The sequence below is a fragment of the Salvelinus alpinus genome, chromosome 21, assembly GCF_045679555.1.
Source record: "Salvelinus alpinus chromosome 21, SLU_Salpinus.1, whole genome shotgun sequence".
Lineage (NCBI taxonomy): Eukaryota > Metazoa > Chordata > Actinopteri > Salmoniformes > Salmonidae > Salvelinus > Salvelinus alpinus.
This window is the reverse complement of record NC_092106.1, coordinates 245225-270816: the sequence shown is the minus strand read 5'-3', so window position 1 is coordinate 270816 and position 25592 is coordinate 245225. Positions and strand designations below refer to the sequence as shown.

At 42.5% G+C, this 25592-nt stretch overlaps 1 protein-coding gene across 2 annotated transcripts in view; it reads left to right on the top strand.

Moving 5' to 3' along the window:
• The window catches only part of col4a4 (collagen, type IV, alpha 4), a 170289-nt gene that overhangs the window by 31986 nt on the left and 112711 nt on the right, over positions 1 to 25592 (top strand). For both annotated transcript variants that reach the window (XM_071356391.1, XM_071356390.1), the window contains exon 4: positions 18483 to 18557. In XM_071356391.1, coding sequence (XP_071212492.1) covers positions 18483 to 18557 — 75 coding nt within the window. The remainder of the gene's footprint in view (positions 1 to 18482; positions 18558 to 25592) is intronic.

The following is a 25592-nucleotide window of genomic DNA, read 5'->3' as shown; positions in this document are numbered from 1 at the left end:
TAGCTAGCTACCTACCTAACAGTATGCTTTAACTTTAAATAAAAACAACTTTCTGACAAAATTAGAAACGTGTAATATCTGAAAATGTAGCTAGCTAGACTATCTTACCCGTGTACATGGATGGACGCTTCTCCTCTCTGTCACGGATACCATGGTTGCCTTTAGTTTGAAGATGTAATCCGGAGGCAGATGTTTTATACAGCTTTCTGTGTGTTCTCTTTTTGACTCCCTCTATATATTTGCAATCAAAGGGCAGAATTTTCTCCATCTCCTTAGCTATCATATTCTAATTCCACCAGGCCTTCCACTGATTTCAAAACTCAGTCCTCTAGAAAGTGGAGAGCAACACTTTGATATATTCCAAAAAAAGCCGCGTTAGAAAGAATTACCTACAAGTATTGACCAGCTCATGTTATAGACAGAAGCTTGCCACATGCAGACCAATCCGAACTCATCTCTCGGCATGTCCAGCCCAGCCATTATCTCAGCCAATCATGCCTAGCGGGAAGGTTCCTGGCTTTTTCCATGGCTAAACCAACTAGAGTCGTAATTTAACAATTGTATTCATATTTACAGATGTCATACAAGTTTGTTATTAAGGCATATGAAAGTTCACATTTTCCAGAAGGCATTTCTGCCAAAAAAACACAGTTCAAATGGCTTTCCTGTGAAGTAGTGACGCATGACATACCCCTACGAGTCACAAATATAGGCAACTTATGTTAAGTTTACTTGCCTAACCCTTGCAGGTACTATATATGTGCTTTATTCATTAAATTACTTTGATTATTCTGCCCTTGAGTTGCGTTCCCATGCAAAACTAGACAGATAGCTAACAACTAAGTCTTCAATAAAACTCCCAAGGTGTGACTTTTCTTGAATGAATATTGAAAACGTTTATGTTGTAAAACTGCAAAATACAGAAAAGAATATACTTTAGTATTCAATTCACACCGACATACTGTAGCTGTATATTATACATTTGAAGTTGCATGAATACAAAGCACGTGCTAAGGTACCATGCATCTGGCATGATGCCAAACCATATAGCTAATTGTTACTCATATGGTAATTGACTAACTCCTTTCATTACTCTTATAATGTACAACCATCTATGTAGAATAACAAAGCATATTACACTAGAATCGGTAACAGAACTACAGTATTGTATATTTTACAATTCGTTTGCATGACGCACGAGCAAAGTAATACAGCTAACGGCATACATGAAAGGCATTGCAATTTGTGTGAGTAAATGCAACCAACCAACATTGATATATAAGCAACTCTATCAATAACAAGATTATCATCATTAGCTAAATGCTTGAATCGAACTTACAAACAAATATTTTCCAAGGCTGAAGCGTGACAAGAAATAACTACACTAAAAGACCTGCACCATAGCGTTGTTTTTAACTGCTTCTATGCGTGCAGAACGAATTCTCTACTTCCTGTTTGCGTACAGTCTAAGTACCAGAAAGCTCCACTAGGGGGCAAATAACACCATGGAACACAATGAAAATCCATCTTAACCATTGTAATAAAATAATCTGTTACCTTCTAACAGGATGGCAGCACACTCCCCGCCTGGTATAATGAAATTGTGCCACTATGAAATGAAACATATCAAGAAACAAATAATGTCCTTTCTATTATTATCTTTTGTCTCTTCTCAGAAAGAAGAACAACAATCTCTGAGATTGGTCTCAGAAACACCTTAGCAGCTCCTTGCTTGACAATTTTTAGTTCTACTTTCCTAACCTTTTTGTCAGTACTGGGAAAGGTTTTTTGAGTGTACTTTGTTTTGGGAACTCTTTTCCTTTTTCAAGGCATTTGAATTCCTCTCTGAAGGCTTCATGTTGCACACAGTGAATGATTGCTGTTTTGGCTTGTGACAACTCACTTGTACCGCATAGTTTATTACAGTCATGCCAGCCTCTGCAGCTGGTGTTGTCCGCACCTTCATGGAAGGATATGACAACATGAATGAGTGGCTCGATTGAGAGCTTTCCAGCTTGAGAACCTCTCAAAGCGATGAGAGCCGAGTTGAGCTCCAGAAACCTTAGAGGCGAAGACAGTGACGTCTGGTCGAATCTCTGCGTCTGCGTGAGGCTCTACAAGGTCAAAATGTATGTTCTCAGGTTCACTTGAGTTTGTTTGGGTCAGGAAAGGTGGACCTGAGAACCAACTGGTGTACTTTAAGAGTGCAGCAAGTATAGGCCTGGTTGCATGGTCTGCTGGATTGCTGTCAGTGTTTACATAACACCACTGATCTGGATGGGTAGACTTCCTGATGCGAGTTACCCTATTGGCAACATACACATATAATCTTTTGGTGACATTGTGGATGTAACCAAGAACTATCTTACTGTCTGTGTAGAACTTGGCCGCATTTACATCAATGTCAATTTCGTCTCTGATCAGTTCATACATCTCAACAGCTAGCAAAGCCGCACACAGTTCTAGACGTGGGATAGTGTGGGCCGGACGAGGGGCCAATTTTGATTTCCCCATGACAAATCCAACATGGCATTGACCTTCCGAGTCAATAACTCTCAGGTAGGCTACCGCTCCTGTGGCTACTGTAGAGGCATCCGAGAAGATGGGTAGCTCTCTTCTTTGAGTGGTAGACAAGGAGACTGGGATGTAGGTCCGCTGAATATACATATGTTCCAACTCCATCAAAGATTCCTTCCACATTTTCCATTTCTCTTCTTTTTCTGGGGGAAGAGGGGCATCCCACTCACTCTGATCAGAAGAGAGTTCTCTGATTAAGGCTTTACCTTGCATTGTTATTGGAGCCACGAACCCAAGGGGGTCATAAAGACTATTCACTGTGGACAGGATGCCTCTCCGCGTAAAAGGCTTCTCATTGTGGGACACCTGGAATGAGAAGCTGTCTGTTCCCAGGTTCCAGGAAAGTCCCAGACTCCATTGAAAGGGGAGAGGATCCACTCCTAGGTCCAGATCTTTTAAGTATTTTGCACAGTCCTCCAAAGGGAAGGCTTCCATAACTGTTTTGCTATTGGATGCAATCTTGTGTAGTTTCATGTTGGACTCCGCCAACATTGCTTGTGTTTTTCTTAGAATGTTGATAGCTTCTTCTGTAGTAGCTACTGATGTCAGCCCATCATCGACGTAGAAGTTCCTCACTACATATTGCTTGGGTTCTGATCCGTGTTCCTTCTCACCCTGTAGCGCTGCTCGTCTCATGCAGTAGATGGCTACGGCTGGTGAAGGGCTGTTCCCAAATACATGGACTTTCATCCTGTACTCAGTTATGTTTCTATCTGGATTGTTGTCTTCATACCAGAGAAACCTTAAGTAATCTCTGTGATCCTCACGTACACCAAAACAGTAAAACATTTGTTGCACATCTGCTGTTAGTGCAATGCAATCCTTGCGGAAGCGCATTAGGACACCCAAGAGTGTGTTGTTTAAGTCTGGACCACTGAGCAGAACATCGATAAGTGACACGCCTTGACACTTAGCACTGGAGTCAAATACTACTCTTATTTGTTCAGGCTTTTGTGGATGGTAAACACCAAATATGGGCAGATACCAACATTCTTTGTCTCCCTCTAGTGGCGGTGAAGGTTCGGCTTGGTCGTTATCCAGCATCTTTTGCATGAAGTCAATAAAATGATGCTTCATGTCAGGCTTTTTGTCTAAAGTCCTGCGAAGTGATGTGAGACGGTTTATGGCCTGCTCCCTGTTATTAGGAAGGCGACGTCGAGTGGGGCGAAAGGGTAGTGGAGCCACCCAGTTGTTTCCATCATCCTGGAAAACCTGTTTGTCCATAATGTCCAAAAAGGCTTTGTCCTCCACTGATGGTGCTGGTTTATCATCGTCTTGTGTTTTGTCGAACACGGAACATCCCAGGCTGTCTGTGTTCACAGTTGTGCTCGGATCTCTCGAGTGCACTGTAGAGGGAGAGATGTGTTTCTGAGCTACACTGTTGTAGTTCTCTTTTACCTGGATGATGTCAGGGCAAGGGCTCAGATAGGATGTGCGACCATTTTGAAGTATGTTTGTCCTGAACACGTTAACATTGGCTGGTCGGTGAGCTGTTCCCAGACAGACCTCACCCACGATGACCCACCCGAGGTCGAGTCGCTGTGCATAAGGAGTGTCGTGGGGCCCATTGATTTGCTCTCGTACCTTGTGTACCCTTAAGATGTCTCGTCCTAAGAGCAGGAGGATGGGAGCGTCTGGGTCCACAGCTGGAATTTTGTCCATAACTGGTTGCAGATGGGGATGATGATACGCAATGTCGGGGGAGGGAATCTCCGTCCTATCGTCTGGCATCATATCACACTCTATCAGAGTAGGGAGAGATAGCTGCATGTGTCCTTCTATAGACTCCACCATGAAGTTGACGGCTCTCCTGCCTGAAGTCTCTGTTACCCCAGAACAGGTCTTCATGGTGTATGGAGCAGAGTTGTCATTGATGTTGAAGAGATTGAAAAACTCTGTCTTGGCCAGAGATTTGTTACTCTGTTCATCAAGCACTACATACATTTTGACAGCTTTCTCTCTTTTCCAAGCCGGATAAGCTTTAACTAGGCATATTTTTGAACATGATCTTGGATTAACTGCCTCACCACAGATCTCCGTACACTTTGAGGTGACAGATAGAAGAGCATCGTCACCTTGCTCCCCGCCATGCTCTTTCTCTGCGGTAGCGGTGTCTGTATTTGAAGGTGGCTGGGCCTGGATGCAGAGCAGCAAGATGTCTGTCGCTGTCGCACTCAGAGCACTTGATTGACACCTTACAGTCTTTAGCTCTGTGCTGAATTGACCCACAACATCGGAAACAAATTCCATTCTCTTTGAGATATGATTTGCGCTCATCTAGAGTTTTGTATCTAAACCCACAACACTTTTTAAGAGGATGAGGTTTGTTATGTATCGGGCAGTGATGGTCAGGGGTTTCAACCTTTGTCTTACTGGGTTTGGTTTGGTGGTCTGAGGGCTCAGATGACACATCGGTTTTGTATACAGTCACAGGTGTCTTGCTGCTGTACCTGGCAGGTTTCTCACTTTTCATAGACACCTGGTTAGTTGAGGTGTAGAGGGTGAAACTGGGGTCGTTTCTAGTTTTCGCCTGGTTCCTGATGAATCTCGAGAAGAACGAGAATGGTGGGAATGCTACCCGATAGTCCTCCTTGTATTTGGATCCCTGTGCAATCCATTTTTCTTGTAAACTGAATGGAAGTTTCTCTACTATAGGGTTTACCCCCCGAGATGTGTCCAGATAAGCGAGGCCTGGAAGGTACCCTTCCACTTTAACACACTCCAGTTCGAGAAGAATGTCACCTAGTTCTCTTAGTTTGTGATTGTCTTTGTTAGCCAGTTTTGGAAAATCATCAATTTTCTTCAACAGTGCATTCTCGATCACTTCGGGTGTACCATAGCACTCTTCTAGTCGTTGCCAGACCATGTTAAGCCCTGCTGTTGCGTTGAAAATATGGACAGATCTAATTCTCTTTGCTTGCTCAGAAGACTCTGCCCCTAGCCACTTGGTAATTAGATCTAACTCTTCCCTGGCTGATAAATTCAAGTCTCTGGTCGCATTGAGAAAGGATGCTTTCCATGCCCAATAATTTTCAGGGCGATCATCAAACTTCAGGAGTCCGGAACTCACCATCTCACGGCGTAGGAGGTACTTGATGAGGTCTGGTGCCACTTGTGACTCAGGGACGCTTTGTGTGTGTGACTGGAAGTGGGCTTGTTTACCATTTACACCATGCTGCTGTTCATTTCTTTTGAACGGAGAGTCTCTGCTCATGTTCTGTTGTTTGCTACTTTCTGGATTATGGCATGTAGCTGGGTCAACACTAAGCTCTTGTTTCTCCACTTCAAATGGAAGTTTAGCAAAGTAGGGCCTAGCATTTTGTTGCACATACTCACAGGTACGCTGGACTGGACTTAAGGGCTGTGTCCCTGTGTCTAGTTCTTTGTGAAGTTCTCTGCATTCTGATCCTACAGCTTCTTCAAAGGCTGCAGCTTCAGCCAACGCTCTCAACTTGGAGAACATATGAACTTGCCTCGAGGTCAGCTTTTTGCTTCAACAAGCTGGCCTCTATTTCTGCCTTTTGTTTCATCACAGAAGCTTCCTTCTCAGCATAGGAGACTTGTGCACGCGGTGCGTCTGCCTTGGCGCGTGCTTTGGTGGCTGCAGAACTCGCCGTTGAGGATCTGCTTGACTGTTTTGATGACCTTGATCTTGTAGATTGAGACTTGGTCCCAATGTGCTGAAGAGGCTCCTCCATCTCTCTCTGTCGAACTCCTGGCTCTGGTTGTTGTACCGTAGACTGCTGGTCTTCCACAAGAACAGAGGCTTTGTTGGCTGATGAATGTAGAAACAAAACCACAGTGTGTGGTTATTCTTGAGCTTGAGCCCGCCGTGATGATGTTTTTTTTACTATTCTGCCCTTGAGTTGCGTTCCCATGCAAAACTAGACAGATAGCTAACAACTAAGTCTTCAATAAAACTCCCAAGGTGTGACTTTTCTTGAATGAATATTGAAAACGTTTATGTTGTAAAACTGCAAAATACAGAAAAGAATATACTTTAGTATTCAATTCACACCGACATACTGTAGCTGTATATTATACATTTGAAGTTGCATGAATACAAAGCACGTGCTAAGGTACCATGCATCTGGCATGATGCCAAACCATATAGCTAATTGTTACTCATATGGTAATTGACTAACTCCTTTCATTACTCTAATAATGTACAACCATCTATGTAGAATAACAAAGCATATTACACTAGAATCGGTAACAGAACTACAGTATTGTATATTTTACAATTTGTTTGCATGACGCACGAGCAAAGTAATACAGCTAACGGCATACATGAAAGGCATTGCAATTTGTGTGAGTAAATACAACCAACCAACATTGATATATAAGCAACTATCAATAACAAGATTATCATCATTAGCTAAATGCTTGAATCGAACTTACAAACAAATATTTTCCAAGGCTGAAGCGTGACAAGAAATAACTACACTGAAAGACCTGCACTGTAGCGTTGTTTTTAACTGCTTCTATGCGTGCAGAACGAATTATCTACTTCCTGTTTGCGTACAGTCTAAGTACCAGAAAGCTCCACTTAGGGGGCAAATAACACCATGGAACACAATGAAAATCCATCTTAACCATTGTGTCATGACGTTGAGTTGGGGGTAGGTTTATGACAGCCATAAATACCTCTTTCCCCCCTTTTCCCTCTCCCTACTATAACTGATGGGACATAAGAAAACCCCTTGGTTAACATAGAGATTCTGGGAACATCAGAAGTGGGGGGAAATGAACTTAAGGTATATTATGTCAGTTCGGTTGCCCTCTGACACATTCTCATCAATGATATGATGACATAAACTCTACTGTGGAAAGTCTAAACGTCAGAGGTATCGGATTCACATGGAATTGTTGTTTAATTGAAATGTTTGAATATGACATTATTTGTGAAGAGGTGAAATGTAATTTTAGCTTCCAAATGAGAGATCTGTTTTCCAAATGAGAAATGAGTTTTCCTCTGCTCACAGTGGCCCGCCCCTGTGAAGAGGCATGGGTTACACACTTTTCAGACACACCCCTCTCCCTCCACTATAAAAGCCATTGACAAGAATATAACTTTCTGTTCCGGGCACACCAGGATGACGATCCGGTGTCAGAATGGTTCAGATAATAACTACAGAACTAAGCCTACATCAGCATGGACTTTGATTGTGAATGGTATGAACTTTGAACTCGTATTCACTACAGAAGTGATATCTCCTAGCCGTTGAGTTAGCAACAGCTAAACGCAGGTTAGGAAGGACAGTCCGAGTATCCCGTCTACTACACACAACGTTACTCCAACATATCCCGTGACTACCAGAGACATTCTCCAAAGGACAGAGGACTCGGGTTGGCGATACGGTCTTCCATCTACCACCAACCTACTGAAGCGCAGCTCAGAGTAAATATTTATTGCATTTTCCTTTTCAAATGGGCGGTAATTTAGAATGCATAAGATACTGTATTTACGATAGCACAGCTCGCCTATGTTCCAGTCTCCCGCTCTTTCACTAAAATCCCGGCCCTTTTCTTTGTGTAACAAGCTGTCATATCTATTCCGCCCGCCAGGGACGTTTTTCTGTATGACGTAATTTGTGATCAAGTTATGATTTAATTGTATATGTGTGATTCTGTGTGATTAGTTAGGTATTTAGTAAATAAATAATTAAACCCAATTTTGTATTGCTGATTCAACTTGTTAGCCAGGATTCTTGCAGATAATCAAGGATTTACAACTTTCAGATGAGACTGAATAAAATGACGATTAATGTGACTGTTATGGATGTAAAATCTTACTAAATCTTTAAGAGTTTATTCGAAAGATAACAGCTCTATAAATATTATTTCGTGGTGTCCCTCTCTAGTTAATTATGTTTACATGATTAGTTCAATCAGGTAATATTAATTACGGAGAAATTACTTTATAGAATAGCATGTCATAGCAATTCATCTGGCATAGTCAAAGACACGACAATTGTAATAAAATAATCTGTTACCTACTAACAGGATGGCAGCACATTGATTGTTAATGTTCATTGATGTGCATAATAACCTATCTGTCCTGTTACTAGTGTATATGAGGTTGAAGGAAGTCCCATCATGCTTTGACACTTTATCCTCCACCTCCTGTGTTTGGACCAGGCCTGTCCATTCTCCCGAATTGCATAGCCACAAGAAGTAGAGGTGTTGAGAGTGCTCCTACACCCCCTGAAATATCAGAAAAATACGTAGTGCACTGGGCCTTTACCAGTCCTGTGTTAGCGGACCAATATAGCCATCTGTAGCGCAGACAAAAAAATTGCAGCACCCCCAAGCATCTGCCGAATTGTACACTTAACTTCCCTTCATGGATTTTAGAGGAAATGACTGATTTATGTAATAGGCTGGAAACTCCCTCCAGCCCAGCATTTCCCAAATTCGGTCCTTGGGACCCCAAGGGGTGGACATTTTTTGTTTTTTCTCTAACACTACACAGCTGATCCAAATGATCAAAGCTGATGATTAGTATTTGAATCAGCTGTGTGGTGCTCAGGCAAAAAAACAAAACGTGCACCCCATGGGGTCCCAGGGTCTGAGTTTGGGAAACTCTGCTCTAGCCCATGCCTACACAAATCCAATGCTTTTACATTTGTGGAGAGAAGTGTACGTGTGTATACTTCAGGAGAAAGGGACACAGGGCTGCTCGGCTCTTGGCTGTTCTCAATGCTTAATGCATTATGGTAATGTTGGCCCAAAAAGTCCCTTTAGATTCTCCCCCAACACAGCAAAAAAATATATATTTTACCTTTATTTAAACAGGGAGTCTGTCACGTTGGCATAAATGATTTGGGAGACAGGCGCAGGAATGCATAATAAGAGGTTTTTATTGTACCCAAATCACAGCGTTGCGTGTAAAGGCACCGGGACGAAGACCAAACAAACACTATACAAAAACACAGGGTTGAATCCCAAACAAAAAGAGCGAGGAGTACCTCGAATAAATAACACACGGGACGAGACCCGTAATCATCTGCGCGATCCACAATGGCACAAAAGCCAAAACACACAGCACAGGTACTCACACGCACCAACGGACATAGTAACAATAATCGTCAGCCCAATGGAAACCAAAGGGCACATATATACAAATACAATCAGTGGGAATTGGGGCCAGGTGTGTGTAATGAAAGTTCCGGAGGGATCCGTGACAGTACACCCCCCCCCCCCCCCCGACCCCTCGGATTTGGGTTTATCGTAGAAGGAATGAGCGTTACATCGAGGCCTGTACTCTGGAGCGGGATTGATTTGGAGGTGAAGGGTCCGTCATTGTCTAGGGCGGTGTGTCACAGCATCATCGGACTGAGCTTGTTGTCATTGCAGGCAATCTCAACGCTGTGCGTTACAGGGAAGTCATCCTCATCCCTCATGTGGTACCCTTCCTGCAGGCTCATCCTGACATGACCCTCCAGCATGACAATGCCACCAGCCATACTGATCGTTCTGTGCGTGATTTCCTGCAAGACAGGAATGTCAGTGTTCTGCATGGCCAGCGAAGAGCCCGGATCTCAATCCCATTGAGCACGTCTGGGACCTGTTGGATTGGAGCGTGAGGGCTAGGGCCATTTCCCCCAGAAATGTCCGGGAACTTGCAGGTGCCTTGGTGGAAGAGTGGGGTAACATCTCATAGCAATAACTGGCAAATCTGGTGCAGTCCTTGAGGACGAGATGCACTGCAGTACTTAATGCAGCTGGTGGCCACACCAGATACTGACTGTTACTTTTGATTTTGACCCCCCTTTGTTCAGGGACACATTATTCCATTTTTGTTAGTCACATCTCTGTGGAACTTGTTCAGTTTATGTCTCAGTTGTTGAATCTTATTATGTTCATACAAATATTTACACATGTTAAGTTTGCTGAAAATAAACGCAGTTGACAGTGAGAGAACGTTTTTTTGTTGTTGATGAGTTTACAAATGCAGTCAGTGGGAATAGGGGCCAGGTGTGCGCAATGGAAGTTCCAGAGGGCACATACAATGAATAAGACAAAATCAGATACAATGTTAAACAAACTATAATACCGCTCAACACATATATTCAAGAAAAGAAAAAGGGCAGGGCTATATAATTCTGGCTTTCAAGAGCCAAAGTAATGCTGATTTTCTTTTCTACCAGGTAGTTGGCCATAGCCTGGTATGAAACATCCTGTAAGCTTGTGAGGCTAAGTTGGCCATTGGTCATGTCATTCATTTGTATTGGCCATTTGAATCAGTCCCTGATTGGAAGTAAAGCCACACTGTAGGGGTTGCATGTATTGCAGAAATTAATTGCCTTGGAGTGTTGGCATATTACATGAGATGTTGTTTTTTTGTGTGTTTTGATGATGTATCAGGGAAAAAGGGTGTATGGATATTCATTAATATTACACAAAACTACCCTAGATCTTTCCACCAATATCCCTGCATATCCAATATGTATTTCCAAGACGCTTCGATAGATTTGCAAGTATGTGTGTGTGCGTGTTAGATGGATACAGAACATTACTTCTGATCCTAGATAGATTGTCTCATGGATGTGCATGCACATTCTTTTTTTTGCATATGAAAACCAAGCAATGAGAGTTGGAGGTTAATCTTAAATCAAAAGGAGAGATAACTGTGCCTCTGTCTGCATGCCTGGCTGGCGCTGGGTTTACACAACCCCACCGGAATGTGGTAACACCATCAACACAAACAAGACCGGGGGAAAATATCAATCCATCGCATAGTATTCCCTCTAGGCACAACAGAAAAGTGCTTGTAGCCTTCTCATTCCATATGAAGTGCCTGCATTGAGTGTGTGTATGTGTGCATGCGTCCGTGCGTATGACATGACCTGTATCTATGCGCAGCTCTGAGATCTGTAGCAGGTCGGTATTTCATGCTGGTTGTGTCTAGATTGCATCCTGTTTTATCCTGTCCATTGTATTCTGATCAGAGTGGCAGAATGAGAGGGAGAGCGAGAGAAAGAGAGAGAGACTGAGAGAGATAGATAGGGGTGAAAGACTAGGGAGAGGCCATACCGTCTGGTATGGCAACTGCTCAGCATCTGACTGTAATGCGCTACAGAGGGTAGTGCGTAAGGCCCAGTACATCACTAGGGCCAAGCTTCCTGCCATCCAGGACCTATATACTAGGCAGTGATTTTTGGAAAGCCCCAAAAATTGTCAGACTCCAGTCACCCAAGTCATAGACTGTTCTCTCTGCTACCGCACTGCAAGCGGTACCAGAGCGCCAAGTCTAGGACCAAAAGGCTCCTTAACAGCTTCTACGCCCAAGCCATAAGACAGCTGAACATGTAATCCAATGGCCACCCGGACTATTTACATTGACCCCCCCCCCACCCCTCAATTGTTTTTTACACAGCTGCTACTCACTGTTTATTATCTATGCATAGTCACTTCACCCCTACCTACATGTAAAAATTACCTTGACTAACCTGTACGCCCACACATTGACTCGGTACCAGTACCCCCTGTATATAGCCTCGTTACTTTATTGTGTTACTTTTTTATAATTATTTAGTTTAGTTTATTTGGTAAATATTTTCTTAACTCTTTCTTGAACTGCACTGTTGGTTAAGGGCTTGTAAGTAAGCATTTCACTGTAAGGTCTACACTTGTTGAATTCGGCGCATGTGACAAATAAAGTTGGATTTGATTTGAGTTACACATATAGTGTGTACACCTGTAGTTTTGAGTGCTTCTATTCAATTTCAAATGTACAATTGAGTTTTATGAAAGGTCGATTTTTCCATGTCCTTTGAAATTGAATAGAAAAACACTAGTTGAAGAAATCAATTGAGACATTTCAGTGAAGCTCTATGGTTGACTGAAGAAACTCAGCAAAAAAAGAAACGTCCTCTCACTGTCAACTGTGTTTATTTTCAGCAAACTTAACATGTAAATATTTGTATGAACATAACAAGATTAAACAACTGAGACATAAACTGAACAAGTTCCACAGACATGTGACTAACAGAAATTGAATAATGTGTCCCTGAACAAAGGGGGGATCAAAATCAAAAGTAACAGTCAGTATCTGGTGTGGCCACCAGCTGCATTAAGTACTGCAGCGCATCTCCTCCTCATGGACTGCATCAGATTTGCCAGTTATTGCTATGAGATTTTACCCTACTCGACCACCAAGGCACCTGCAAGTTCCCGGACATTTCTGGGGGGAATGGCCCTAGCCTTAACTCCGATCCAACAGGTCCTAGACGTGTTAAATAGGATTGAGATCCGGGCCCTTCGCTGGCCATGGCAGAACACTGACATTCCTGTCTTTCAGGAAATCACACACAGAACAAGCAGTATGGCTGGTGGCATTGTAATGCTAGAGCGTCATGTCAGGATGAGCCTGCAGGAGGGTACCACATGTGGGAGGAGGATGTCTTCCCTGTAACGCACAGCGTTGAGAGTGCCTGCAAAGACAACAAGCTCAGTCTGATGATGCTGTGACACACTGCCCCAGACAATGACGGACCCTCCACCTCCAAATTGATCCCTCTCCAGAGTACAGGCCTCGGTGTAACACTCATTCCTTTGACGATAAACGCGAATCCGACCATCAAAACCGCGACTCGTCAGTAAAAAGCACTTTTTGACAGTCCTGTCTGGCCCAGCAACAGTGAGTTTGTGCCCATAGGTGACGTTGTTCCCGGTGATGTCTGGTGAGGACCTGCCTTACAACAGGCCTACAAGCCCTCAGTCCAGCCTCTCTCAGCCTATTGCGGACAGTCTGAGCACTGATGGAGGGATTGTGCGTTCCTGGTGTAACTCGGGCAGTTGTTGTTGCCATCCTGTACCTGTCCCGCAGGTGTGATGTTCGGATGTACCGATCCTGTGCAGGTGTTACATGTGGTCTGCCACTGCAAGGATGATCAGCTGTCCATCCTGTCTCCCTGTAGCGCTGTCTTAGGCGTCTCACAGTACGGACATTGCAATTTATTGCCCTGGCCACATCTGCAGTTCTTATGCCGCCTTGCAGCATGCCTAAGGCACGTTCACGCAGATCAGCAGGCACCCTGGGCATCTTTCTTTTGGTGTTTTTCAGTCAGTAGAAAAGCCTCTTTAGTGTCCTAGGTTTTCATAAGTGTGACCTTAATTGCCTACCGTCTGTGAGCTGTTTTAGTGTCTTAACGACCGTTCCACAGGTGCATGTTCATTAATTGTTCATGGTTCATTGAACAAGCATGGGGAACAGTGTTTAAACCTTTTACCATGAAGATCTGTGAAGTTATTTGGATTTTTACGAATTATCTTTGAAAGACAGGGTCCTGATAAAGGGACGTTTTTTTTAGTTTGTGAAGTTTAAGCATTTTCACATTTAACATTTTAAATATTGCTTAGTCAATTAGGAATTTTTAATAAGACCCATATTTTACCCATATTTTATCATTACATTTACGGAGCATTGTATGAATCTTCCAGAGTTCTTACTGCCACATCGTGTCTGTATGCCTGAGCTCCTGTTTGGTGCTGGATCGGTTGTGTGTCATTCCAAGTCTCAATGTTAATCATGCACAGTTTTTTCAAAGGCCTTGCGGGGCAACGATACAAGTGGCTTAACGGTACAATTGTCCTCAGCTGATTGCCTGATACTGCTTGAAACTCTTTCTCCATGGCTATTTCGTGTGGTTTCAGAAGTTAACATACCACTTGATTCAGATAAGATATATGGGCCAAGACTAATCGCTTGTCATTTTGCATTAATTCATCATGATTGAACTTTAATGAATTACTTCAATGAATGAAGTACGGATCCTGGTTTGTGGCTGTACTTTATTTAAATAATCTGGTCTATGCTGTGTGTATGTTGCTGTGTCCGAAATCTGTCTTGCCTACTACTTACTAAAACAACATACTGTGTAGTAATTGTACTACATACTAATTAGAACATACTCTGTAGTAGAAAACATATACTGGAAGCAACACATATTAACATACTAGCCTCATCCATACTGAGAATGCCTCATCTAATGCGCAATTGCGTTGTTTTCCGCCATTGGTTGATTTTAGTACAGCCCGTCTCCACATGCCCTTGTCTGATGCAGCGAATCCGTACTTGTTAAAAAGCCAGAATGAGTGTAACATTCTGGAAATTAAAGCATACTCAATTGTCGAAATTTACTATAAAACGTTGATTTCCTATTTGTGCATATGCATATCCAATCAGTACTATTTAAAACGCAAGTACAGGTATTCAGACAGGCCTAGTGTGTATAATAGGGGAAGCATGGCTGTCACTCATGCGTCCACCCTCGTACCCAGAACTCTTATCTGTCTCTTGTAACTGGGTTTGAGAGCGAGGCATGCGGACACTGATCAGGGAGCGAGACAATCAGCCTCCACATCTCTAAACCCACACAGGTGATGTCATCAAGACTACTTAAACCATTAGATTCGCTTTAAACACCTCGCTCTTTGAATCCTCTGCCAGATGCACTGAAACGTGTCTAAATTCACAGCTACTGTGTGTGTGTGTGTGTGTGTGTGTGTGTGTGTGTGTGTGTGTGTGTGTGTGTGTGTGTGTGTGTGTGTGTGTGTGTGTGTGTGTGTGTGTGTGTGTGTGTGTGTGTGTGTGTGTGTGTGTGTGTGTGTGTGTGTGTGTGTGTGTGTGCGCGCATGTGTGCGCGTGTGCGCATGTGTGCGCGTGCATGTGGGCCCACATGTGCATGTACAATAGTGTATGATTTATATACAAACATTTGTGCCAGAGGATCAGTGATGAAGCCACCCTGACTCTCTCCCTCTCATCATCTGCCTTCTCCCTGTGTTGATAGTTGTTGTTGGCAGTGCTATATGAGTCTCTCCCTCCAGGAGACTGATGGCAGTAATTTACGTAGTAATCAAAGGGCTGTGCAGGGAGCTGTTCTGCTCCATCCTCTCGTCAACAAGGAGCTCATCGCTAGCCCCTCTCCTCTCCTTTGTCCTGCAACCCTTCCCCAGACGGTCGATTTAAAGGACTTACCCGAGTCATGTCACGAGGACACCTGATGGGAAATCAAAAAAATGTTTGCAATGAAAAACGTTTCTTATTGGAACAGGATGTCCAGTTATTCCCTCCCTTTTAAGTCTGTTTTCTTCAATCCCATGACTGTACTGGACTGCTCTGTGCCACAAGATAGATGTGTATATTACCCATCTGTTCAAAGTACTGTGTGTTTATGCTCTAGCTCTTTCATTTCTATACCAACTCTTCTGTTGACTATACTGTGATTGCAGTGTCATGCATCACTGGGTTGTTTGTGGTACTTATTACGGTGTTGAACAGCGGATTGGGTTGTTGGGAGCCGCTGTGCCATCTGCTCACTCTGTCTATATCCACTCTGGGCTCTGGTTTAACAAAACTAACGTAAACGTAAATCTCAGCGCACTTGCGTTGTTGGTACAGTACTGTGCAAAAGTTTTAAGCAGGTGTGAAAAAATGCTGTAAAGTAAGAATGCTTTCAAAAATAGACATTTGAATAGATTATATTTAGCAATTAACAAAATGCAAAGTGAAAAATCTACATCAAATGAATATTTGGTGTGACCACCATTTGCCTTCAAAACAGCATCAATTCTTCTAGGTACACTTACACACAGTTTTTGAAGGAACTCGGCAGGTAGGTTGGCCCAAACATTTTGGAGAACTAACCACAGTTCTTCTGTGGATTTAGGCAGCCTCAGGTGCTTCTCTCTCTTCATGTAATCCCAGACAGACTCGATGATGTTGAGATCAGGGCTCTGTGGGGGCCATACCATCACTTCCAGGACTCCTTGTTCTTCTTTACGCTGAAGATAGTTCTTAATGACTTTCGCTGTATGTTTGGGGTCGTTGTCTAGCTGCAGAATAAATTTGGAGCCAAACAGATGCCCTCCTGATGGTATTGCATGATGGATAAGTACATGCCTGTACTTCTCAGAATTAAGGAGACCATTAATTCTGACCAAATCCCCAACTCCATTTGCAGAAATGCAGCCCCAATCTTGCAAGGAACCTCCACCATGCGTCACTGTTGCCTGCAGACACTCATTCTCTACTGCTCTCCAGCCCCTCGGCGAACAAACTGCCTTCTGCTACAGCCAAATATGTTTTGCATAGTTGAGTCGCTTGGCCTTGTTTTCACGTCAGAGGTATAGCTTTTTGGCTGCAATTCTTCCATGAAGGCTATTTCTGACCAGACTTCTCCGGACAGTAGATGGATGTACCAGGGTCCCACTGTTTTCTACCAATTCTGAGAAGATGGCACTGCTGGATATATTCCGATTGCGAAGGGAATTAAGCAAGATGTGTCTTTTATCTACTGCAGTAAGTTTCCTTGGCCGACAACTGCGTCTAAAGTCCTCAACGTTGCCCGTTTCTTTGTGCTTCTTCAAAAGAGTTTGGACAGCACATCTGGAAACCCGTGTCTGCCTTGAAATGTCTGCCTGGGAGAGACCTTGCTGATGCAGTTTAACTACCTTGTGTCTTGTTGCTGTGCTCAGTCTTGCCATGGTGTATGACTTTTGACAGTAAACTGTCTTCAGCAACCTCACCTTGTTAGCTGATTTTGGCTGTTCCTCGCCCAGTTGTATTCGTCCTACACAGCTGTTTCTGTTCTATTTAATGATTGTGTTTCAACCTACATATTGAATTGATGATCATTAGCACCTGTTTGGTATAGTTGTTTAATCATACACCTGACTATATGCCTACAAAATCCCTGACTTTGTGCAAGGGTACCTACAAGAATTTATGCTGTTTTGAAGGCAAAGGGTGGTCACACAAAATATGGATTTGATTTAGATTGTTCTTCTGTTCACTCACTTTGCATTTAGTTAATTGATAAATATAATCTATTAACATGTCTATTTTGGAAAGCATTCTTACTTTACAGCATTTTTTCACACCTGCCTAAAACTTTTGCACAGTACTGTATGTCAGAAATATTTTGGATATTTTTTGACAGTGGGAATTATTGGTGCAACACCTGTCATAAGTGCAAAGAGGCAGGCCTTCTATGCTTTAATAGGTGTGAAGAGGTCTTGATCACTCATTGGCCAATGAAAACCTGCTCCAAGGCTTTTCATGTGGTTACTTAAAGTTGTGTATTTACGGTGTTTGATGTTCCGTTCTCATAAACTCCAATTCAGCAGGAGTGCCGTTTATTAAATACAGTAGCCTACAGTTACCTAACCCCTAGTTAATAACAAACATGTATCCAGCTTTTCACATTAACATGATATCCAGTATAAAGAAAAAAGGAGAAAATCTTTTGACTGTTTTTCTGTTTTGCAAAGGTGGTATTTTAATAAAACATAGATGATAGGCTACTGAAAAGGTTACTGTGTCATAACCAACTGGCTTTACCGCTAAGATTAGCTTTTATTTTGTCTTAAATATCCCCAGTTGCACTGCCTGAAATTGATACTTTGTTGCACGTTTTTAAGGACACCCCTGAGATACTTCCAACCCTCCCACCTCAGTGCAAGCAAGCAGATGTTAGATAGGTAAATTACCAACACTGGCACAAGTGTTTGAAAATCGCAGAGTGCCCATTTTTACAAGTCGAAATTGCCAAAGCGTGCATTTGACATTTGCTCTGCCTTAACGCCATAAAATAGAGCCCTATGTGTTAGTTCATGGATAGCCCTGCAAAGGCCTAGGTCATTTTTGTCTGGTAAGGAGTTATTTTTTGTGTGTGATTTTATTGAACCGATAGGACAGTGAAGAGAAGACGGATAGTAACTGTGTGTTTGTGTCTTGTAGGGGGACCAATGCAATGTGAATGACAGTAGCTGTGTGTTTGTGTCTATCATCACAGTGACTTGTGTGTTTGTTTTGTGCAGGTGGACCAATGTAATGTGTATGACAACTGTGTGTTTGTGTGTTGCATGACAGTTACTGTGTGTTTGTCTTGCAGGGGGACCATCCGGAGGGACCCTGTGGGGGGCGGGACTGTTCCACCTGTCAGTGTTTCCCTGCCAAAGGAGCCCAGGTAAGACTCCTTACAGATACAGTACACACCGTCCAATCACAACATAGACCACAGTTTGACATCCTACACCACACATTCTAACCAGGAAGTGCCATTAACCACAGAAGGGATGCTCAATCCTTGGAGTATGTAAATGAAGTGATGAGGCACAAATGTCCACTCAATTGAAATGCCAACGTGTTTTCAGAGCAAACTTCTACATCAGAACCTTCATGCCAGACCTAACCGTCAGAGTATGTAACCAGTTTGGATGTATTTTTTATGTGAATGAAACAGCTGGGGTGTTAATAGTCCCATGAGCCAAGTGTCACAACCGTATCAAATGAATTATAATAAACCAAAAGCATTCTACTGCAGCTGACCTGAATGAATGAATTGACATAATATGGCGCTATTATGTTTAGTCATACGCTGTAAAACCTAGTGTTTAGGGATCTGAACACATAACTAACATTTTTATGAAAATGGGTCTCCGTGTTTAGAATGTTAACACAAGAACATGTTTATTCACTGTAACACTTTTTAAACACAGGAACACGTTTTATTCAGCACAAGGCATTTAGGTTTAAAACACTACTGTAGGGTGTAAAGCCGTTTTTCATATTTCCCAGCATGCCTTCCGAGTGAATGTGAGAGACAAGGTTGTTGCAACTCCTATTTCGCTTAATGACCACATACTATACACTTCAAAAAGCCTTTAGTTATGGTCTATCAATCCTCAAGATTTTGGTCTGAAAATCCTGGCTCATGTGCCACATCAAACCTGCAAGTCACAATGCTCTGGTTAGTAATTCCTATCGCAATCCAGCCAGAAGGATGATATCCAACAATTTGAATATGTTATCCCCCACAACTTGCCCTCAGAATGACTGCTAATGGTGAAAGACTTAATAAACAAGACTACTTAAACCATCAAAACTGGAATAACCATCTCAGTAATGGTGCAATAAATCCAACCCCTTACAAATTGGATTAGTTTATGATAAAAATGTAAGTTATTGATTTTTGTTTAGTGGAAGGTCAATGAATCAATGTGTATGAGGAAACAAATATTAAAACAATCTATTCTAAAAATCAACCTGCAACAAAGCATACTGGGAAATATGATAATGAGCCGCCCACACACATGTTTTTCACTCTGAGAGACGATGGGAAAGTAAACACTAGTGTTTAAAATCTGAAAACTTAGGAGATATATTGTGCTCTCCTGGTTGGAATCTGACTGGAAAAAACGGACTATCATATTTTATCTTGCATTGTAAACTCCTGTGTTTAAGATGAACACTTATTGGCAAAACTAAATGTCTATTGTTTTAATTTTAAACACAGACGTTTAGGTTATATATACAGTTGAAGTCGGAAGTTTACATACACCTTAGCCAAATACATTTAAACTCAGTTTTTCACAACTCCTGACATTTAATCCTAGTAAACATTCCCTGTCTTAGGTCAGTTAGGATCACCACTTCATTTTAAGAATGTGAATGTCAGAATAATAGTAGAGATAATTATTTATTTCAGCTGTTATTTCTTTCATCACATTCCTAGTGGGTCAGAAGTTTACATACACTCAATTAGTATTTGGTAGCATTGCCTGTAAATAGTTTAACTTGGGTCAAACATTTTGGGTAGCCTTCCACAAGCTTCCCATAATAAGTTAGGTGAATTTTGGCCCATTCCTCCTGACAGAGCTGATGTAACTGAGTCAGGTTTGTAGTACTCCTTGCTCCCACATACTTTGTCAGTTCTGTCCACAAATGTTCTATAGGATTGAGGTCAGGGCTTTGTGATGGCCACTCCAATACCTTGACTTTGTTGTCCTTAAGCCATTTTGCCACAACTTTGGAAGTATGCTTGGGGTCATTGTCCATTTGGAAGACCCATTTGCGACCAAGCTTTAACTTCCTGACTGATATCTTGAGATGTAGTGTCAGTATGTCCACATAATGTTCCTCCCTCATGATGCCATCTATTTTGTGAAGTGCACCAGTCCCTCCTGCAGCAAAGCACCCCCACAACATGATGCTGCCACCCCCTTGCTTCACAGTTGGGATGGTGTTCTTCGGGCTTGCAAGCCTCCCCCTTTTTCCTCCAAACATAACGATGGTCATTATGGCCAAACAGTTCTATTTTAGTTTTATCAGATCAGAGAACATTTATCCAAAAAGTACGATCTTTGTCCCCATGTGCAGTTGCAAACCGTAGTCTGGCTTTTTTATGGTGGTTTTGGAGCAGTGGCTTCTTCCTTGCTGAGCGGCCGTTCTGTCACGTCTGCTCCCGCTCTTCCCTTCCCTTGGTGCTTGAGGGCGCCAGATTACCCTGCATCACACGCTCCTGCCATCCATCACTCACACCTGCCCTCCCTCGTCACTCGCATCAGCGTTATTGAACTCACCTGGACTCACTTATCACATGTTCTTTTCCTCCCCTATATTTGTCTTTTCCCTTGCTCTGTTCCCCGCTGCTGCGTTTGATTGATTTTTGTCTTTAGTTTTAGTCTCTGACGCTGTTCCTGTCCGTTAAAATTAAATGTTTTACTCCCCATACCTGCTTCTTCTCAACAGCGTCATTCCGCATGACACTTTCAGGTTATGTCGAAATATGACTCGTTTTACTGTGGATATACAGTGGGGAGAACAAGTATTTGATACACTGACAATTTTGCAGGTTTTCCTACTTACAAAGCATGTAGAGGTCTGTAATTTTTATCATAGGTACACTTCAACTGTGAGAGAAGGAATCTAAAACAAAAATCCAGAAAATCACATTGTATGATTTTTAATTAATTAATTAGCATTTTATTGCATGACATAAGTATTTGATACATCAGAAAAGCAGAACTGAATATTTGGTACAGAAACCTTAGTTTGCAATTACAGAGATCATACGTTTCCTGTAGTTCTTGACCAGGTTTGCACACACTGCAGCAGGGATTTTGGCCCACTCCTCCATACAGACCTTCTCCAGATCCTTCAGGTTTCGGGGCTGTCGCTGGGCAATACGGAATTTCGGCTCCCTCCAAAGATTTTCTATTGGGTTCAGGTCTGGAGACTGGCTAGGCCACTCCAGGACCTTGAGATGCTTCTTACGGAGCCACTCCTTAGTTGCCCTGGCTGTGTGTTTCGGGTCATTGTCATGCTGGAAGACCCAGCCACGACCCATCTTCAATGCTCTTACTGAGGGAAGGAGGTTGTTGGTCAAGATCTCGCGATACATGGCCCCATCCATCCTCCCTTCAATACGGTGCAGTCGTCCTGTCCCCATTGCAGAAAAGCATCCCCAAAGAATGATGTTTCCACCTCCATGCTTCACGGTTGGGATGGTGTTCTTGGGGTTGTACTCATCCTTCTATTCCTCCAAACACGGCGAGTGGAGTTTAGAGCAAAAAGCTCTATTTTTGTCTCATCAGACCACATGACCTTCGCCCATTCCTCCTCTGGATCATCCAGATGGTCATTGGCAAACTTCAGACGGGCCTGGACATGCGCTGGCTTGAGCAGGGGGACCTTGCGTGCGCTGCAGGATTTTAATCCATGACGGCGTAGTGTGTTACTAATGGTTTTCTTTGAGACTGTGGTCCCAGCTCTCTTCAGGTCATTGACCAGGTCCTGCCGTGTAGTTCTGGGCTGATCCCTCACATTCCTCATGATCATTGATGCCCCACGAGGTGAGATCTTGCATGGAGCCCCAGACCGAGGGTGATTGACCGTCATCTTGAACTTCTTCCATTTTCTAATAATTGTGCCAACAGTTGTTGCCTTCTCACCAAGCTGCTTGGCTATTGTCCTGTAGCCCATCCCAGCCTTGTACAGGTCTACAATTTATCCCTGATGTCCTTACACAGCTCTCTGGTCTTGGCCATTGTGGAGAGGTTGGAGTCTGTTTGATTGAGTGTGTGGACAGGTGTCTTTTATACAGGTAACGAGTTCAAACAGGTGCAGTTAATACAGGTAATGAGTGGAGAACAGGAGGGCTTCTTAAAGAAAAACTAACAGGTCTGTGAGAGCCGGAATTCTTACTGGTTGGTAGGTGATCAAATACTTATGTCATGCAATAAAATGCAAATTAATTACTTAAAAATCATACAATGTGATTTTCTGGATTTTTGTTTTAGATTCCGTCTCTCACAGTTGAAGTGTACCTATGATAAAAATGACAGACCTCTACATGCTTTGTAAGTAGGAAAACCTGCAAAATCGGCAGTGTATCAAATACTTGTTCTCCCCACTGTAGATACTTTTGCACCTGTTTCCTCCAGCATCTTCACAAGGTCCTTTGCTGTTGTTCTGGGATTGATTTGCACTTTTTGCACCAAAGTATGTTAATCTCTAGGAGACAGAATGCGTCTCCTTCCTGAGCGGTATGACGGCTGCGTGGCTCCATGGTGTATATACTTGCGTACTATTGTTTGTACAGATGAATATGGTACCTTCAGGCATTTGGAAATTGCTCCCAAGGATGAACCAGACTTGTGGAGGTCTACAATCTTTTTTCTGAGGTCTTGGCTGTTTTCTTTTGATTTTCCCATGATGTCAAGCAAAGGGGCACTGAGTTTGAAGCTAGGCCTTGAAATACATTCACAGGTACACCTCCAATTGACTCAAATTATGTCAATTAGCCTATCAGAAGCTTCGAAAGCATTGACATAATTTTCTGGAATTTTCCAAGCTGTTTAAATGCCCAGTCAACTTAGTGTATGTAAACTTCTGACCCACTGAAATTGTGACACAGGGAATTAAGTGAAATAATCTGTCTGTTAACAATTGTTGGAAAAATGACTTGTGTCATGCACAAAGTAGATGTCCTAACCGACTTGCCAAGACTATAGTTTGTTCACAAGAAATGTGTGGAGTGGTTAAAAAACAAGTTTTAATGACTCCAACCTTGAGTAAACTTGTAAACTTGTAAACTTCCGACTTCAACTGTACGTGTGACGATTCATGGTTTTAGAGTGTAGATTTCTTAGTTTGGAGAATCTCAACATAGATTTTGAGCTGAAGCTGGCAGGGATGTAAATGGCAGAGACACAAGGGAATGTATAAATAATATGTGGAGAGTAGATCTAGAAAACCACAGCCTTGTTCAAGGACAGGTGCCATATGTGTCAAGTGCTGATTTAGCATCAGTTTAGCCTTTTAGGATAACATTACACGGGCAGAGGGGACCTGATCCTAGATCAGACACTCCTACACTTGATAATGTGCATACAGGCCCTGGTCACCAAAAATGGTCAGGACACCAATAGCGCCATGCCTCCAGTCACAGGGCAGCACAGAACAGTGCCTTCATCCAAACCTTCATCCTCCCTTTCACTCTCTAGAGATTGGGTAGATTATGATAATATGAACATTGAGAAGTATTTACGAGATGTTGAGATTTTCTGGGCTTAGGGCTTTGGGCACTGAACAACAGGGCTATGTATGAGACTTGGGTTTGGGGGAGGGGGAGAGAGAACAAAGTGGGGTGTTAAAATGTGACCGACCGGCTCAATATAGCAACATTTGAAATTGTGTTTTTTACATTGGATAAAAGTAGAGACTCAGAGCTACAAAATGGTATATCATACACTACATTTGAGGAACAATGGGAAAGTAATTTTGCTTTGAAAGTTGATAAACTTCTATACTCACATGAGAAAATGGCCTTTGACTGTTTTGGTACTATTACTGGAGAGCCCTTCTTTGTCTACACCCATTCAGCATTGTTCACACCCTCTTAAGCTTTAGCCCCACTCATCGCTTTAAGGGTTGATCTGAGCGTTCTGCACTAACAACAGCAGTCAAGTACCCCTGTAAAGACCTTTATAATACACAGATTCAAAATAGCTAATGATAACAAATGTGTATTTTGTGGTTGCAGTGGTGATTTTAGCACGTAAGTCTTGGTGGGACAAAAAAATGAATAAGTGGGATGCATGCCAGCACAGCCACTACACAACACAACACTAAACAACACATTAATTGCACTATAACTTTGACAAACGGTGCCCACAAATGGCCTAAATAAAGCTGTCCCAACAGCAGTCCCACATCTTACCACTGCTACACCTGGCTATCAGCGGAGCCTTGTCTGGCAGCGAAACAGTTCATTCAGCCTCATTTACTGCCTTTAAAAAAAAGGTGAAATGGCTGACTTGCTTAAACAAATGTGGTTTCTAATGACAATTGAGATGTACAAATTATGGCATAAGGGGATGACAGGCGGATAAGAGGCAATCCGTAATTTCGATTAAGACGTTAACGTGCGAGCTAGGACGGACATAGTCAATATAAGTATTTGTTTAGCACTTTTGAAATGTACAGCGACAGAATTCAGAACATGGGCCATTCTTACAGTGTTCTCCCTGTACACCAAGTCAGAACCGTAGGATAAATAAAGGGGGCATATAAGCAGACAATAAAAGCTCTTACAATATTCGATGATTACATTTCTCTAAAACAGGTTATAGGCTACATGTGCACCACCAAGTCAGAACAGTAGGCAAAATTAAGAGGGGTAAATAGACCAAATTATTAGGGTGAGGCACATGAGCTACTAACATCTTACTACACAACATACACTTAGTATTGCTTTCTTAGCTACAGTATACATATCTCCCTGGCATATTACATAATTTATGCAGCAGCATACAATACATTTTTGGATTCACCTTGTTGCGCTGTGCTCACTTGAACAGGAAGGTGGCGCGGCGTTCCTTCGTCGACAAATTTTGTCATCAAAGTCTTGCATTCTCTGGATTTATGGCGCTTTCAAGACAACTGGGCACTCTGAAAAAAACAAGGTTGAATCATAATGATGTCATTGATCTTCAGGTCATAGCTCTAGAAAGAGGCCAGATTTACAATTCCGAGTTGGATGACAACTCAAAAGATAGTTTCCCAGTCGGAGGTTGTTTATTCCCTACTTTCCACTTGTCTTGAACTGACTGAAGTCAAGTTTTCGCAGTTCCGAGTTAACAGTTGTTTTGAGCGAGGCACAAGTCATGCTTCATTGACAGCATGGCCAATGTTGAATGTTTATAATTTTAAACTTGGA